A 19,012-nucleotide genomic window follows, 5' to 3' on the forward strand; every position below is an offset into this window, starting at 1 on the left:
TGAAACACCCTGCACCCATGGCCAGTGTATCTAGGACAAAGTAAAATTGGGCTGTTCAAAGATCCATTCCTGTCTCCGACATGGCTGGAAGGAGCCAACCATCATTCTGCTGTTGGGAGCGTCCTCTGGCACTGGGTTCTGGCCCAGAATACTAGTCCCGTTTGGCCGCTGAGCTGATGCATTATGGCATCTTGTACACTGTTGTGCTCTTACAGAAGTTTGCTTCTGTCAAATGCTCTGAGTCAAGGAGTGCTTTGTGTTACCCTGAGTTTGTCAGGGACCTGGGCTTGGTTCAGAGGACCTACTTCAACCAGTCCCCTTCCATGAGGGGGATCTGGAACTGCTCCCAGTTTTAAGCATCTCCAGCAGAGAGGCTGGAGTGGTGACGGTTTCATTGAACTGGCAAGGGTATATGGGAGGCTTTTCTGAAACCAGGGAGGCCCAGCCCAAATCTTCCTGCGGGTGTTCTGCAAGCCCCCGTTGGGGCTCCAGGCCCCAGGCTGCTTGTCATTGAATAAATACACTATTAAGGGTTATGGAACCCCATCTGTCTCGCTCTTGGGCTGATGGTAGCATTTCCCACACGTGGAATAGCCACTCCATCTCCCCCACGAACAGAGCTGTGCACCAGATTGCTCAGGTAACCGGAGTTGTAAGAATAATACAAGTAGATGGTCAGGTTCATTTGCACTTTTGGAGCTTCCGTGTGTCTTTCATATGAGGTTTTTAGAAGGACAATGGTATGTGTTGTTGTTTTTTTATCCTGTCTCATCACTCGAAGTATCTTAATACATTTGCACCACCTTTGATCATTGGAATACATCTTCGCACTTTGATATCTTCGAAGTGCAATTAAATTTACCAGTTCTTTTAATTTAGAGAGGTGTCGGAGCTAACAGTTTTTGCAAAAAAATAGCTACTTGTGACAATTATTGCTAAGAAAATGCATTGTTTTTCCTCATCCTTATTTGGGGAATTAATTGGTGAGGAAATGTGTGTTGTGATCCACAGTATTCTTGGCTTCAAGGCAGAATTACAAGATAATATAATAATAATTGTAGCGTTTAAGGGTTTACCACCTGCCAAGCACTGTCTTAAGCACTGGGATAGACAGAAAATAATCAGATTGGACAGAGTCCCAACCCCACATGGGGCTCACAGCCGAAGGGGAAAGCCACAGTTTGACAGTTTGATGGCCCAGTCTGACCAGTGATGTGATTCTGTTGAGACCATCAAACAACTTGAATTGAGCATCCAAGGATTCCCAAGGTACTAGGTGAAACCCTGGTTAGGGTTTTGTGGAAGGAGAGGGAAGAGCCAAGAAAAGACCATGGGTTGTCTCTTGATAGTAGAGATGGAAATGAATCAGGAGCCCAGCATGTGCCGCAGTTTGACCAGTTGAGGTTTTGTGGATGCTGATAAAGCCACCATGTCGTAAATGGATATTTAGGCATAAAGTGTCAACAGCATTTCTGAGATAAGACTCTGAAGGTGAAAAGTTGGGGTTACAAACCACGATTCTCACACTTAGCTTTTTCCATCTTTTGTGAAAGTCTTTAGTGATCAGAAGTGAGACTTTTTTTTCCGTTTATGATGAGTATGTTTTTGCCAGTGGTGAAATCACTGCTGAAAAATCAAATACCGGTGCTGCCCTTCACTAGTGGACAGAAATGGTCTAGCTCATTTCTAGCCCTCTTGTGATGTAGCTCTAATTTTCTCTGCCAATAACCCAATGTGCTGGCAACTTTGTAAGTATGCCCAAATGAGCCCCTTGAAAGAAATCTCCAGTTATCTAGACTGTTACAGAGTTGCTTTTTAAAAAAAAAGTTTACCACTGATTTTTTTTTTAAGGTGAAGTGATTATGCAGTTTTTGTCTGGTCCTTTAATTTAGATCTCCCTTATTTTTGCAGATACTTAAAGCTTCACAAAGACTCTCCCTACTGCAGGACGACCAGCCCTAATCATACGCTACACAAGGGGAGCAGATGGTTGTAATAGATCTTGTGATGTAATTACTGAGGAGTTCAGGATCTTGGGGGATGAACACTAAGATATATGAAATGGGTTGTAGCCAACTGTCATTTTAGATCACTTAGAATTTTTTTAAGCATTTTAGATGTAACTTTTACATTCCTGTATGGTTTTTTTTTTGCGGGGAGGGGTGTTAAATGCAGTACATCTATAGTTTTCTCTCCTTTCCCTGTTTGTGACACCGCTGTTTCTTACCTGCATTTTTATGTGCTTTTCAAGCAGATGTTAATATTCTATTTATAATGTAGCAGCAATTGATTTTTCAGATTTTAATATATTTTTTTGTTGCCGGTACTTAGCAGTGAAATTTGATAAAGTTTTGGTAGAGCCCTATTTTTAAGCTTATGCCTTTTAAAACCATTTTTGGGTACTTGCTAAAGGAATTTGGGGGTCAGCATTCTTAATTAGAAACACTAACCAGAGCCTTTGTGAGCTGTGAAGTTTTTGACCTTTATCTGCACTGATTTTTTTTTTAACCAGTAGTTACTACATTAACTTCAAGTGTTCTGTTGGAGGTTTTGTTTTGTGTGGGGGATGGTTCCAAGCTTACTTGTTTAACAAATTAGGAGTGATTTTTTTAAAGAGATACTCAATATGCAACTTGCAGTTTCTTAGCCATATGAGTAACTGCTTTGTCTGTAGGAGACAAAGGCTTAAATTATCTGCCCGCAAGATTACAGGGAAAGTGGAAGCTAGATTTGGTGAGAAAACCCATTGGAAACACTAGACAGAGCATATCAGCTGCAATTTAAGGGCAGCTTGAATTCTAGAAATTGGGGTATGGTGAATGGGTGGGGTGTTAACGAAAACCCATTTGCCTTTGGCAAATTAGAATTTCCTGAAATTGCTAGGTTCGTGGTTGTAACTGAATGGACACATAGTCAAATCTGACCTGCTATTTGGACTTGGTGAGAATGAGTTATAAAGTTAGTGTGTAGTCTATCTGTTGCATGCTGCTGTTACACAAAGTATGAGCCCTTTTTTTCCTCACCTGAAGCAAATTTGTTTTGGGTTTGGGCTCAGAATTAGTTGCTGTGGTGAAAATATTGCTTTATCTGCTAGGAAATGGGGAGGTCAAACTTCCAGTTGGAGAGAAACATCAGTGAAAAAGCCATAAAAATGGTGGTATTTTAGTTTATTTGAACATCTTTCAATTATGCAACTGCCGTGAGGTTAAGTTTTTACTTACTGCTATTACAGAATTGTGAACAGGGGAAACTCTGCTCTCTTATATAGAGTGCAGAGGTTTTAAGATGAGCTCTGCATGTTAAGCACATGTTAGAGAATAGCCCCAAGTGAGAAACTGGTCAGAAAAGCAATAATCCTTTAAAGCTGTGATATTGGTCATGTGGATCTGAGATGCTTATGTGGCTAAGAGTCTCAATTCAGATTGGGAATTGTAGAACATTACTTTTTATAAAGCCATATTTTTTAGGGAAACTTGAGGATGAAATAAGGCTGGTGAATGGGGAAGGAAAATGTTATTGCATTTTTGTATATGATCATCTATTTATAAAATGCTGGGGATTGACTATGAATCATGCTGTGGTCAAAGTTTGAACATTTACATTCTTTAAATACCTGATTTTCTGAGCTTCATGTTTACAAAAGTGTGCCAAGCTAGGCAAGGTTAATGAGATTTTAAAACTGTATATTCTGTTTAATGTTGTTTGGCTGCAATAAATACAGGAAAATACCTCTGTCTTTGCGTTGTCATTTTTTGGGAAAAATCTCTGTTCGGAGCTTCTGTCAGAAAAGAACTTGTCTGGTGCATAACCTTAATTATTCTGAGCAATAAAAGTGTATTTGAATCCCATGAAGTGTCAGGACTTGGTTTTGTTGGGGTTTTTTTTAAAGCTTCCTGCATGTTCCCTTCTAGGACTAATTTTTATTGTTAGTTGTCAGTAGAAAAAAAAATCTGATCTGAAGCCCGTGAATCTCGCACACCCATGAAGTTGCTGATGAAGTGGTATAGAGTGACTGCCTGGCATGATACCCCTTTGAAGCAGAGAATGATGATAGAATTCCTCACTGCAGAGAGCATTCACTAACAACTGTGGAAAGGGCAGGGTGACTAGCAGATTTCCATATTGCTTGGTGATGGGGGAATTTTAAAAGAGTGAGAGGAAAGCTTATCTCCAGAAAGAACACTGCTCTTGGCTGTTGATTCACTCAAAGGGACAGGTCCACCTGACTTACTATTGCATAAAAGTGCCGGATTCTTGGCCCTCAGGAGATCCACTATTACCTATTGAAAAATTCCTCCTTCTCCTTCTGCTCGCGCTTTGCTTTCAGTCACCTCGGAGCTCCTGTCTAAAAATGACCTTGACTGAGCAAGTTTGGGAAAGGAAAAGTGTGTGTGTGCCCTGAGGGGCTCTGATGTATCACGTCGCATTGTTGATCATTGTACATGGATTGCTTCCCTTCATGCTGCTTGGAAGAGAAAGTAAGGTCACCCCTTTCTCATAAAAGTGTGCTTGCTGGAAAAATAATTTTAAAGCAGGTAACACAATCAGTCGCATCTGTTGAGTGCTGACTGGGTACAGAGCACTGTACTAATCACTTGAGAGAATACAATGTAACAGAGTTGATAGACATGTTTACTGCTCACAATGAGATAAGAATTTAGAGGGGGAGAAAGGTGTTGATATTTACATGTCTGTAATTTATCTGCAAGTGCTGTGGGGCTGAAGGAGGGGTGAATAAAGCCTACAAATCCAAGTGCAAGGATGATGCAGTAGGGAGTGGGAGAATAGGAAATGAAGGCTTAGTCAGGGAAGGCCTCAAGGAGTCAATGTGCTGATCATAAAGGTTTTTTTAATACTTAAAACACTGCATAATAAGTTTTGGTCTCTAAAATAATATTTGGTGTGTCAGCAGATAAGTACTTTGTTTTGATAAACTTTGTGTTAAAACCGATATCATCCTACTTGTTTCGAATTGGAAGTTTAAGAGGCAGCCCTTACTGCAGTGGAAAACAATGAAAACTGTCTGTACATTTTGCCCAAAATATTATTTTGTGAAAGACTTGCTGTATTTACTGTTCACTTTTAGTGTGGGAGCTCCAAATCTACGTACTTAGTGTTCTAGCTCTTTCCCAGGCATTGCATATGTCAGGCATTTCTGTTTCTGGTTGGGCTAGATTAGTTTGGGCTAGATTAACTTGCATTATGAGGTCAAACACTTGGAAAGAAAAGGAACAAGAGTCAGCACCTGAAAGTAGAGAAAAAGCATGAGAAGCAGCATGGTCTAGTGGATAGAGCACGGGCCTGGGGGTCAGAAGGACCTGGGTTCTAATCCTAGCTCAGCCACTTGTCTGCTGTGTGACCTTGGGCAAGTCGTTTGACTTTTCTGGTCCTCAGTTACCTCGTCTTTAAAAGTAGGATCGAGACTGTGAGCCCCAGGTGAGACATGGACTGTGTCCAACCTGATAACTTGTGTCTACCTCAGCTCTTAGTACAGCGCCCGGCACATAGTAAGTGCTTAACAAATAGCATAAAAAAATTGTTGAATAGTATTTAAACTAGTAGTTTATAAAAAAAATCCAGAGAAACATTACAGGCACAGTGTAACCTCAATTTGGACACAAAACATTTTTCCTCATCGTTGTAATAGCCAGTTTGAAATCAGTATGGTCTTCTACCTCCACCCCATCCCTTGTTAGTAAATTTTACAATCGTAATACAAATCCTTGGTCCATAGTAAATTTACTATTCCTAAAGATAGCTTCTCCTTATGGAAGATCTATATTTGGTAACTTAAAGTTTCAATTTTCTTTACATCCTTAATTGTATAAACTTTCATGTATAATTATGCTGGATGTTGAATTTCAAATTATTTATGTTATCTCAATTTTCCCCTTTCAGATACAAGTCAGAAAGAAGCTGTCCCTGAACAAAAAGAAAAAGGTGAGGTTGTTTTTCAAGTGCAGATATAACCAAAGTCATTTGAATAGGGTTTGCAACTGTTTGAGTTTATAGTGGTGTGCTTTTACCTGGTGTTACCCAATCCAAATGTCCAGAAAGGAAGGTTTGAGGTCTCTGTGCCTGAGAAGAGGGCTTTTGAAATCAAACCAACTAAATCAATTAAAAAAACTCCCCAGCGAATAGAATCACTGAACCATAAGGTTGAAAAGAATCTCAAGAATGCCTGTTTCTTCAGGCAGGGCACAAAATAATAGTTTTGTATACAGCCTGGATATTTTTCTGCATCTAAGCTTATGATAGCTACCTTTGTCACATAAACTACTACATTTCATGTAATGAATCTGAATAGGAATATTTTATGCATGGATTTTACCTTTTTTATTTCAAAAAATATTGCCTTTTAAAAATTTTATGTGCTAATTGTGCATCAGCTGCCACTGGGAAGCAAGTCAAATTAGGAGTTAATATTTATAATGGAAATTACAGCAAAAGCAGCGTGAGAAGCAGCATCAACTGGTGGATAGAGCACAGGCTTAGGAGTCAGAAGGACCTGGATTCTAACCCCGACTCTGACATTTGTCTGCTGTGGGACCTTTGGCAAGTCACTTCACGTCATATGAGCCCTATGTTGGACATGGACTGTGTCCAATCTGATTATACTTTCACATTTATGTCTGTCTCCCCCTTTAGACTGTAAGATTGTTACAGGCAGTCAGGAGGGATGAAGGGTGAAGTTCCACAGAAAGTAGAGGTTTCTAGGACTATGTCCCAGAAATATTTTCTGTGATGTCACCAAGACTTCCTTCAGATCAGATAACATAACCAATGTGCTCGCTCCACCAGCCCTCTCTACAAACTCAAAGCTCCAAATGAAACTTACATCGCCCAAGTCTAGCCCTGACTGATTATCAGGCATCATCAAGGTGTCTGAGGAGAAGGGGCTAGGGTAGATGGGAGAGGGCACTATCCCTTAAGTTCATCTGACATGGAGGACATTTCTGATAGTATTGCTAGACTGTAAGCTCCTTGAGGGTAGGGATCAAGTTTACTAATTTTCATGGCACTCTCCCAAGTACTCAGCATAGTGCAGTGCACAACAAATGCTACTGATGGAACAACATGCCTTTTTTTTCTTTCATGGCATTAAAGTTCTTCCTAGGTACCAGGCCCTGAATGAAGTGCTGGGATAGATGTAAGCTGATCAGTTTGGGTACAGTCCATGACCCATATAGGGTTCACAGTCTCAATCCCAAATTTACAGACGAGATAATTGAGGCACGGTGAAGTTGCCCAAGGTCACACAGCAGGAAAGTGGCAGAGGATGGATTAGAACCCAGGTCCTTCTGACTCCCAGGCCTGTAATAATAATGTTGGTATTTATTAAGCGCTTACTATGTGCAGAGCACTGTTCTAAGCGCTGGGGTAGACACAGGGGAATCAGGTTGTCCCACGTGGGGCTCACAGTCTTAATCCCCATTTTACAGATGAGGGAACTGAGGCACAGAGAAGTACTCTAACTACTAGGGCATGCTGCTTCCCCTCTTATAGCAGTGGGCAAGGGAGATGGGGAGAGGACCTGGGCCTGGAACTGGTATTGTCTGGTAGTAAGACCAGAAGCTTCATTGAACTGGTAAATCTATGTGATGGACATCAATATAACAAGCCCATTGTCACCAACTCAGGAAACAACTTTTAAAAGCATTCTTTTCCTTTTGCAGCTGTGAAATTAGGATATGTGATAATGGCGGTTAAAGATTTATTATAGTCATTATGTTCAGTAGCTACAGTAGCTTTATTAGTTCCTAAAATACATCAGCAGTTATTGTCTGATTACTTCTGCAGATAAGTTAATTATAGGAGTTCTCTGACTCTTTTAGAAGTCTGATTTAGAGAGAAGTTTAATTACAGCAATTTTAGTGAATTCAAATAAGCTCAGCATATACTAACGGCTTCCAGCACGTATAGTTAGGGTTTTTGAGTTGGGTTGACATGCACGTTTATTTGGCCGTTTTTCCTAATCTTTTAATGATTTCACTTCTTAAGGCATTTAAGGACTTACTATGTGCCAAGCATTGTACTAAGCAATTAGATGCATTTAAACAGTTTGGACACAGTCCGTGTCTGACATGGGGTGCTCAGTCTTAATCCCCATTTTACAGATGAGGTAATTGAGTCACAGAGAATTTAAGTGACTTGCCCAAGGGTCACACAGCAGACAAGTGGCAGAGTCTGGATTAGAACCCAGATACTTCTGACTTCAGGCACACGCTTTATCCACTAGGCTATGCTACTGTTTGGTAAGTCACTCCTTTTTGAGAGGGAGACCTATTACTACCAGAGTAAAACCTTAGTTTAGATGTTCTCCACCCAAACAGCAAGTTCTTCCTTATATATAATTTCTCATTCTTCTTCTTGCCTTGGTGGCCTGGAGTAATGTCTAAAGCTAGTCTGTTGAGACTTATCAGAGTGGCAACTGGAGAGTTTCCAGTACTCTACCGCTCTCGACTACAGGAGGGAGAGTCAAGCAGAGGCCTTTCCATTCCATTCCCAACTTGGGCAGTGGCTAGCAAGTGGAAGGCAATCTTGCTACAAGTCAAAACTCACCTATGCTGGACAGCAGCAGCAAGGGAGAGAATTGAGGGCGGAGACTCAGGTTTACTGCGCAGAAGGAGGCAATGGTAAACCGCTTCCATATTTTTACCAGGAAAACTATGGATCCATTACCAGAACCATTGCTGATGGAGGTGGGGCATTCTGGGAGAGATGTGCCAATGGCATCACTAGGGGTTGGAGACGACTCGATATAAGACAAGTCTGTTGAGAAATGCAGGGCACAAGAGGAAGGCAAAAACAAAAAAAAACAAAAGCCCAGTGCTTAATCAGTAGTATTTACTGAACACTCCTTGAGAGAGGACAGTAGAGTTTGTAGGTAGGATCCGTGCCCACTAGAAGCTTACAATCTAGGGGGACAGATGCCCGTTGGTAGAAAAACATTCCCTGATTCTGCCACCACAGTCTAGCCAACACACTGGAAAACATGTGGATACAGAACAGTTTGCCTTTGCATTACAGGTTTTCAGTGAGTAGGGGATGAACACTCCAACCTTGACATCTCTGGAAGGCCCTGGGCATTATTCAAAGCATGTTGTTCAAGGAGATGTCAAACAGTCAATAAATACTGACCTAACAGTTGTAAATCAGTTTAAAAGTGCTAGAGTTGTTCCACTCATACTGGTTTGGAGACTTCTGTTCTTGATTTTGATGCTCAAAGGATTTATCTAAACAGATTTTAAAAACAATTTCCTAGTAGAACTGGGTGAAGCTAATTGGTCCCATATTGTGCATCTCATCTTTGCATCATGATTTGTAAATCAAAATTTGGATTGCTTTATTGCCAAAATTTGGCTGCACTCCCCTGAAGACCCTCTGACTTCCTTGTGAGCTCACACCACAATATTAGTACTGTAATAACATTACCAAGGCCATTCACTTAGTGAAGGGCTGAAAGGAGCCTTAATGCTAAATTACAGTTTCCCAACAAACAGTGAACTGTGATGTGCGTTTTCTTTTGCCTTGTCACTTTGATTCAGGCAACATCATACAAATTAACTGCTGCCCTAAATCCCATATGCATTTCAATGCAGTATATTTTTGTTTTGACGCACTTTGAGAAACTCACTACATCTGAGCAATATAGATGCAAATATAGCAGGGCATAAGTGTGGAACCCACAGCACTTACGTATGCATCCGTAATTTATTTATTTATATTAATGCCTGTCTTCCCCTCTAGATGTAAACTTGTTGTGGGCAGGGAATGTATTTATTATATTGTACTCTCCCTAGTGCTTAGTACAGTGCTCTGCATACAGTAAACACTAAGTAAATACTATTGATTGATTGATCGTTGAACCATTAATGGCTAAAATTGGGTGTGTGGTGAGAAGGAAGTTCAAAGGAAACCATTTCTTCTTCCCAAGTGTGATGATAATTCACCTATGTGCTTCCAGGTGTCTCTTCCGTTGCAAAGAGAAGTGGAAAAGGGCATACTTTTAAATTAACTTCAAAGTGTGAAATTCAAAGTGTTGTCATATAATAATCCCCACCCAGTGCTATTTGAGTAAATTGGTAACAATCCATGTTAATACTTGATAATTAGTACATTCTAATTGTTCAAAATACTGCCATAGAATAAAAGTGAGACACCAAATTTATTTCCAATTCTATAGCACAGGTCTTCCAATTGGCCATTTTGAAGGCATCCGTAAGTTAGGAATACCACAATTAATATTAGTCTTGAAAGTATTCATTGTACTCCTAATAGTAATATTTGAGTCCCCTCTAAGCACTTTGGAAAGAACAAGACAAAGAAGTGATGAGTTCCCTACCCACAAGAGGTTTATACTCTAATGGTTTCTGTATTTTTGAACTCTGTGTGTGTGTGTGCTTGTGCCTTGTCAATAGGAAGCAAGATGCCACTTGAATCAAACAAGAAAATGGCAGTGGATAGAAATGCATATTCCCCAACCATACCAGTCCTGACACAGTTAAATCGGTCAAAAATCAACCTATCCACCGTATTTCTTGAGCTCTTACTGTGTGCAGAGCACTGTACTAAGTGCTTGGAAGAGTACAGCTTATGGGCCGGGAGCTTGTCTATTAATTTTAACTGTACTCTCCAAAGCTCTTAGTGCTCTGCACACAGTAAGTGCTCAATAAATACGATTGGTAGACACATTCTTGGCCACAACAAGCTTAAAGTCTATTCTTACATTGTCTACATGTGTGTAATATTTTAGGAGTTCTCAACAGGAGTTGATCTTATTAGTGTTAGGCATCTCTCTTCTGCTCTTCTAAAAAAAAAAAAGCAGGATTTTTTTTTCAGAAAAGCACTTCCATAGCATGAGTCTCATAGTAATAGAAAAGTGAACCTCTAAAAGTGATTAGGTTATCAGTTTTCTGGGTAAAATATTCAAGGCATGTTAATGGTGATATTTCATTAAGTAGAAAAGTTAGTCATAATCTTCTACCTTGGTGTTTAAAGCTTTATTAACACTGAGCTTGAAAACAAGCAAGGAGGAAACCAAATGCTTAAGGGATTTGTTATAAAACTCTCAAGTCCCATTAATTTGCATGTAGGCCTTAAATTGCCAGGATAAAAGAATGTATTCAGCCAAGATTGAAGTTACCTTTTCCTCCCATGAGCCTGCTTTATTGTGTTCCTTTTATCTCATCCTTTAATTAAACTTGTCCAAAGCTTTAGTCTGTTAAAGTGTTTACTGTATAAATTGTTCCCATTCCCAATGTACCAGTTCAAAATCCTAGCAAAAAGTATTTGCCATCTGTTAAGCCCCTAAACATATGGTTTAGGCTTGCCTGAAAATAAATTGTGCATTATATATAAAAATAATGACAAATATTATATATTTGGGTCAGATTTTAATCAGTGATGTTTAAAAATTATGTCTAGGAGACAGATTGCACATTATTGTTTTAAGATCAGTCATGCACTATTTTTGAAAAACGTTTCAATATTTGTACTCAAATGAAAAAAGCAACCTGCATAGTGGAAAGAGCATGGGCCTGGGAATCAGAGGACTTTGGTTTTAATCCCAGCTCTTCTACTTGTCTGCTGTATAACCTTGGGAAAGTCACTTAACTTCTCTGTGCCTCAGTTACCTCATCTGTAAAATGGGGATTAAGGCTATGAGGCTTTTGTGAGGAAGGAACGGTATCCAACCTGATTATATTGTGTACCTCAGCACATAGTACAGTGCCTGGTACATAGTAAGCCCCTAACAAGTACCATAAAATAAAATAATAAAACTACCAGCCCCTGAGTAAAAACCCTAGCTTAATGAAACCAGGACAATACCAGAGAGCTGTGGTCTGCAAGATTTGAAGAGAGGTTGAAGGAGATTAGGGTAAGAGTGTGAGCCAGAAGTTGGAGTTGGCAGAGCTGAAAATGGAGTGGTCAATAAGTTAACTAGAGAGGAATGAAGAGAGCATGTTGGGGTATAATAGAAGAGTGGATAAGTAGGAGAGAGCTAGCTGATTGAGTGCCTTAAAGCTGATGGTTAGGAGTTTGTCGGAAAGGGTGAAAAATGGATATCCACTGAAGGCTTTTCAGGAGAAGGGGAGCTGTGTACAGAATGGTATTTTAGAAAAATGATCAGGGCAGCAGAGTGTGGAGAGACCAGTGAGGAGCCTGAAACCATAATCAAATCAGGACATTCAGATGCCTGAACCAGTGACTTTGGATGGAGAGGAAGGGGTGGGTAACAGATTGAATATGGGGATTGAAAAAGGGAGGAAAGAGGAGTCAAGGATAATGTCAACCTTGAGGGCTTCACAGTGGAGAGGTCTCGAGAGCAGAGGTCGTATCTGATCTCTTGTATTCTCCCATATATGTAATATAGCGCTCTGCACATAGTAAGCTCTCAGTAAATACCATTGATTGAGAAGATGGTGGTCTCATAAGGAGGGGGAGAGGATTTGGGAGGGAAGATAAGGAGTTCAGTTTTAGACTTAGTGAGCTTCCGGGGCCTGATTCACATGGAGGCAGGAGGAAATGTGAGGAGGTTGAGGACGATTTGGGAGCCATCCCCATAGAGGTGGTGGTTGAAGCCATGGGAGCAGGTGACATCCCCCGCACCCCTCCGCAGTGGGGTGACTGTCAAGTGAGAAAAGGTGACCTAGGTCATGACCTGGAGGAACCCCAGGGTTGGTGGGTGAGAGACAGAGGAAAAGTCAGCAAAAGAGTCTGAAAGGAACACCTGGAGAGGCAGAAGAATTAGGAAGTGACAATATTCATGAACATGAGCATTAGCTTTTATTTTCGTAGTTTTGAACTATAGGCGGATACCCAATTAATGAATCAGTGGTATTTATTGATCACTTACTTTGTGTAGAGCTCTGTTCTGACTGCTTGGGAGAAAACAGTAGAGTTGGGAGACAACGATCCCTGCCTTCAAGAAACTTAGAGACTAGTGGTCTGTATTATACTTGTGTTACGGAATTGCTGCTGTCCAAGGATCTATCGCTGACTTTTTTAAACTGTTAAAGTTTTAAGGCAGTTCACTTCCTCTCGTGCCCAATGGGGTTTGTAGGTTTGGGATTTTCTAGGGAGAACTCGGCTCACCGTTCACTTGTTGACTGTGAAAAACAAGGGGCGTGTTTGGGAGGGACTCTCCGGACGTCTTCAGCCCTGTATCAGATGATAAGAAAACTTCAAAACCAGTTTTTCCTCCCTTGACACAAGTGGAAAGGCACAGAGAGACCTTTGGCCCTCTGTGTCATTGCTAGCATGAAAACATATTATTTAAGGGGCTTTTTGCACGTGCGGATGGCCTGGTTAGCTCTTTCTAAAGCAGACCTTGCCCCTGCTTCTGCCAACTAGCAGTCAGAAATCACAGGCCAGAGAGGAAGGCCAATTTTCACCCATTCTTGGCAAATGAAGAGCTCATGCCACAGCTGGGACCAGTGAAAATAAAAATTATCATTATGTACAGCATTTAGGGCTTTTGATTCCAGGAAGAATCCATTCTCTCTGCCCCTGCCTCAGGTCAATTCTGCCTGGTTTGGGAAGGCTGTTGGCATGAGGGGATTTTAGGGCCGTCTTTGAACTAGCACAATTAGAGAGAGTTTACATATCTGTGCCAAGGGGTCAGGGGAGTAGGTTATTTTGGCTATATGTTGGCACGGGAGGAATTTCTCTTTTGTTCATAAAGCAGATCACTTAGTGTGTCTAATTTCAAATTTAACATATGGGGTCACATCTGTTAAAGGATTATTACACTAGAAGGCGAGTGATGTTTAATTTATTAAAATAACCCTACAGGGAGACAGCAGAGTACGTTTAATGTACTTGAATACTTGCAAGGCTCTGATGAAAGTTCCCAGGTGACTCTCACAGCATTTCAGTAGAACAGGCAGATAAAAATAATTGCCCTTTATATAATGTTTACTCCATTGCATTAGTTAGTGTCTCTCTGCTGAATAATATTTGGTTTAACTATTTGGGGCCAGGTTGGAGGATTGAGCTCCTGCCAGTCTGTAGTCTATATTAAATTCTGAGGAGAACGAAACTCCATTATTCCACAACAGGCTGGAGTGGGTTGTTGTCCCCTTTGCCAACATAAAGCTTAGAAAAATGCTAAATTTCACTAGAATTTTCAAAGTTGGCATCCTTTCGTCATACTACTTCGGAACATTCATTAATTCTCATGTGGCAATTAGATAGCATGGAGTAGGAATACGCTCAAAAGGGGATACTTTGGGGTTCAACACGGCTGTCTCTTCATCTTCCCAAAGAAGTCAGCCAACAAAGGTCAGCTTGAAGCATTTCTAGAGTTAATTGTATTTCCTCATACTGGGCCCTCTGCTGCTCTTTGGGAGGTAAACTTAATTCATACCTCAGCGTGAAGGCTAGCAGTAGGGAAAACCTTACCTAATTCTTGCTTATGAATGACAAAGAAGGGTATTTGGGGATCAAACTAGTCGTCCCTGTTGAAACCTTTTGGGAACATGTGTTGGTATTTAATTTCTGTACACTTCACAGGTTGAATTTTCTGAACATCTGACCCACCTGCTCCCCCACAGTAGAATAATCTGAAAAGCACTGACACTTTGTATTCAGTTAACATTTTCTTTTTAAATAAACTCCTACATAAATATTTCCCTTGAAGATCATCATCATCGTTGATAAAGAAAAAGAGCAATCAGTTCCATTAAAGTAAAACAGGATTGAACATTTACAATTGCTTTGGAAAGATGAAATCGTGTACTCTGGATTCATCTGATTTACTCTGTTCTAAAAATAGTCATGTTCTATTGCACTAAGTTCCAGTTTTCTTTTGCCTTGTTTTGATAAAAATAGACTGGTAGAATTGGGAGAATCAGTTTCTGTTTCAATTAAGGCATTATAGCACCCGATTTTATTTAACCAGACTTCTTCCACCTCCCTACCTCCTAAATTTGTGGAGTTCAGGTACCTAAAGTTGGGTGAGACAGAGGTGGTATGAACGGATGATAATGGATTCCATCTTTCAGGATATAGGAAAATGGAGCTCACTGTTTCTATCATGTTTGTTCTAATGCAGTGACGAACATGAAAAATGAGGTGAGAAATGGGACATCAATTTCAATGTTTTCTACAGTGGAGAATGAAAAGCAAGCAGTTCCTCATGACACCTTATTAAACCATTTCTGTCACTCAGCAGTTATCGAATATTTACTGGATGGGTGAGGGTGTCTTCGGCCCTCTTGTGAGCGGTTAAATTCTCGACGAACTTCACTATGTGTTTTTCGGACAAATACTGCTTTAAAATTGTATTGTTGAAGCTGAAGTTTTGTCCTAAACCCCACCTTTCCTCTAGATTGTAAGCTCCTTGTGAGGAGGGGGTGTGGCTGCCAACTCTGTTGTACTTTCCCAAGTGCTTAGTACAGTGCTCTGCACACAATAAGTGCTTAATAAATATGATTGAGTTATTTTCCAAGGAGAAATCTAGCTTACCCAAACATCACAGAGCTTGGATTCAAACCTGACGCTCATGTCTCCCAATTCTATTTTTCTTCCATCCGGCCACCCATGTCTCGCCTGAGGCCATGTCAGAATTTCACAAACTCAAGTCAGATCTCCTAACTGTTGAGGGGATCACTCTTCTTCTATACTTTTCCCTTTCCCTCTTTATCCCCACAATGTTGCTCCCTTTTTCATCATCGTTATCATCATCAGTGGAATTTATTGAGTGCTTACTGGGTGCAGAGCACTGAACTAAGTGCTTGGGAGTGTACAAAAGGTTAATAGACACGATCTCTGCCCTCAAAAAACTTACAATCTAGCAGACATTCATTTTTGTTTTCAGACGTCATGTAAAATCTGTGGTGTTTTCTCCGATCACTCCCTTGTTCCTGCCACATTTTTCAATTTAATATTCTTGAGCATTACCTGATTATCTAAAACAAGAGTGCAACCCCAAGAGCATGTATAATGGTGGTTTGAGACATTTCAAATAGAAGCTGAGAATTTGAAGAGTGAACTGACGCTTGACGGAAATGTGGATTTACAGCCTTGGGATTTAATGTCTCATTTCAGCAGAACTCTGGGTTGCCAAGATACTCATTTTGCTCAAGCAAAAGTGTCTCAGGAAAATGACAGCAGATCTGCCAGGAGAACACAGCATAAGTCTGAATGAAAATTTTTACTGTCGACATCCTCAATTCAGGGTAAATGTCTCATAATGTAAAATTAGTTCATTAAAGGAATACTTTGGTTTTTTGGGGTTTTTTTTTGTTATCTCTCTATCCCCTTAGTTAAGGACTGTTAGGTTAATCGTTGAATTCCTAACACACATGCAGTCAGTTCTCATAACCCCACGATTGCGTTCCTAAACAACCTGGCATTAAGGAGAAATGGCATTGTAGTACTTTTGCTGTGTCGATGCTGCCTGGAGCCACAAAACCTCTTCTTCGTATGGTGCACCGTGTTGTATCCAGATAGATGTGTGTTGTCAGAAATAAGTTCCTCAATTCTGCAATAGTATTCTAGCCAAGATGCATAATGAAAACACGGGTTATGGCAGAACTGACGGTATGGCTAAACTTAAAACAAATTTACAAATTCTCTTCTCATTTCTCCAACAACCCAACACATTCCTCACTTTTTTGCTAAGTTTTTTCTTAGATTTTTTCCACCTCTCTCCAGTGCTGAATTCAAGCTTCTGGGTGCCCTTTCTCCACACTCTCCCATCTACACCCACCCTCTTTATTTTTTAACGGAGGCTTCTCCGTGACCTTTTGTAAGCTCCTTGTCGGCAGGGAACATGTCTACCAATTCTGTTGTATTCTCCTAGTACTCTGCACACAGTAATTGCTCAATAATTACTAGTGAATGATTGAAAAGAGCCTAGACTTCTGAATCAGGAGACCCCGATTCCAATCCCAGTTCTCTGCCACTGATACTGTTTTCCTATTGTACCTACCCCAGCGCTTAGTACAGTGCTTGGCATGTGGTCAGTTCTTAAGTAGAACAATAATAATTGTTAATTTTATTCTTGTTTCTGAACTTGTGCTTTGGGCCTTCAACACCTCTCAGTGCATCCAGTGAAGCTCAGACAAAGCTTGTTTAGTTCAGCCTGCATAGTTCCAGGCCTGCTCTGGGTCTTCCATATTTCCAGCAGTCTTTCTGTCATGGTCTAGTGAAAAGAGCATGGGCCTGGAAGCCAGAAGACCTGGGTTGTAGTCTTGCCTCTCCCATATGCCTGCTATGTTGCCTGGGCAAGTCACTTCTCTATGCCCCAGTTTTCTCATCTGTAAAATAAGGATTTCCTGTTCTTCCTCCCCCTTAGTCTGTGAGCCCTGTGTGGAACAGGGCTTGTACCTACCCCAGCACTCATATGGTGCCTGGCATATAGTAAGTGCTTAAATAATGCCACAATTATAATTTTTCATTATTATTATTACCTTCATTGCAAAATTTAATTGTATTCTTCTAATCCCTTAGCTGTACTTAATAGTACTAAGTAATACTTGCCTGTGCTCAGTGTCTCCAAATGTTTCTTGTGTATTGGGGGCCATCCTTTTAAATTTCTATCAAGTTCACACAGTATAGTTATGTGTTATCAGCAATATCCCATTCTCTCCTGCATTCATTTCCATAGACATTTCTTCCATCAGCAGGTTTATTTTGGTCATTTTCAAAAGTGAATAGAGGGATTTCAACTTCATCCACTAATCACTGCTTTTCAGTTTTCTGGCCGCTGGTGGTCCAGTATTTAGTAACCTGATTGAACATTACTGCTCTGGCCCATGCAATGAAGAGAAAATTATGAAAGGGATCGGATGTGAACATTTGCTGTCCTAAGAATATCCAGGTTGTACTCTCCTGAAATATTGTCCAGAAATTTCTGAATGAGGGACAAGGAAAAAAAAATCTCCTTTGTGACCAGTAGTGTGACCTGAATACCATGAATATGTGTTTTCCTCTTTCAGCTAAGAAAAAGAAACCCAAACTTTTAAATAAGTTTGACAGGAGTATTAAGGCAGAACTTGATGCAGCAGAAAAACTACGAAAAAAGGTAATCTCTTTTTTGGGGGGTTCAGTTTGACCAGTGTAGTGATTTTTTGAATGTAGAGAATATAATGATTTTAATGGAAACTCACTATTGATTCTTATCAGGCTCAGTGAAACGAGAGTCAATAAGCCTAGAGTATGATAGCACTCATGATTCTTCGGTCTATTTCTAAAGTTCTTTAGAAGATTACAGGCTCAACCAACCTTAAAAACTGAGCTGAACATTGCCTTGAAGTCAAAGAGTGTGCTCATTTTGGGCAGCATTTCAGGGAAGTTGTTACTGATTTAATAATAAAATAGCATGTCAGAGACCATATAACACTTATGCTGGGAAGTAAAGAGGATCTGTGCTTTAAATGGCTGGGAAAAGAAAAGGCTGTGAGTCCTAGTGGAAAGAGCACAGGCCTGAGAATCAGAAGACCTGATTTCTAATCCCAGCTCTGCCGCTATTCTGCTGTGACCTTGACCAAGTCACTTAACTTCTCTGTGCCTCAATTACCTCACTTGTAACATGGGGATTAAAACTGTGAGCCCCATGTGGGACTTGGGTTGGGCCAACCTGATTATCTTGTATCTACCTAAGCACTTAGTACAGTACCTGGGATATAGTAGGCACTTAACAAATAACATTAAGCAAACAGAAGGGAGGAGCAGGGATGAGAAGCTGCTGGAAAATGAGGAATAGGAACCAGGATGGCTCCAGCCCTTCCCACCTCACCCTTTCAAGAAAATGTTTCTTCCTCAACCCTCCCTTTCCAGCAGTGGCACCTGGACCCACCTCCACCACCCCATCCACCCCCAGTCTTGGCAAGAGAGGGGAGGGCACAGTTCTCCATGAATGCCTGACCAGAATCTAACACTCTACTACATTTTCATTCCTTTCATCTCAGTGCCCACCAGTAAATCCCCTCTGTTCAATTGTTCCATTCCATTTGGGCGTTAGCCATTTTGTTAAATTAATTATTACATTACAGGTATTTTC

At 40.6% G+C, this 19,012-nt stretch overlaps 1 protein-coding gene across 5 annotated transcripts in view; it reads left to right on the top strand.

The window, feature by feature from the left end:
• Positions 1-19,012, top strand: part of ASPH (aspartate beta-hydroxylase) — a 128,547-nt gene that overhangs the window by 76,736 nt on the left and 32,799 nt on the right. For all 5 annotated transcript variants that reach the window (XM_029069886.1, XM_029069883.1, XM_029069887.2 and 2 more), the window contains 2 exons: positions 5,899-5,940; positions 17,949-18,034. In XM_029069886.1, the coding sequence (XP_028925719.1) occupies positions 5,899-5,940; positions 17,949-18,034 (128 nt within the window). The remainder of the gene's footprint in view (positions 1-5,898; positions 5,941-17,948; positions 18,035-19,012) is intronic.

Source organism: Ornithorhynchus anatinus, chromosome 7, assembly GCF_004115215.2.
Source record: "Ornithorhynchus anatinus isolate Pmale09 chromosome 7, mOrnAna1.pri.v4, whole genome shotgun sequence".
In the NCBI taxonomy this organism is placed as follows: Eukaryota; Metazoa; Chordata; class Mammalia; order Monotremata; family Ornithorhynchidae; genus Ornithorhynchus; species Ornithorhynchus anatinus.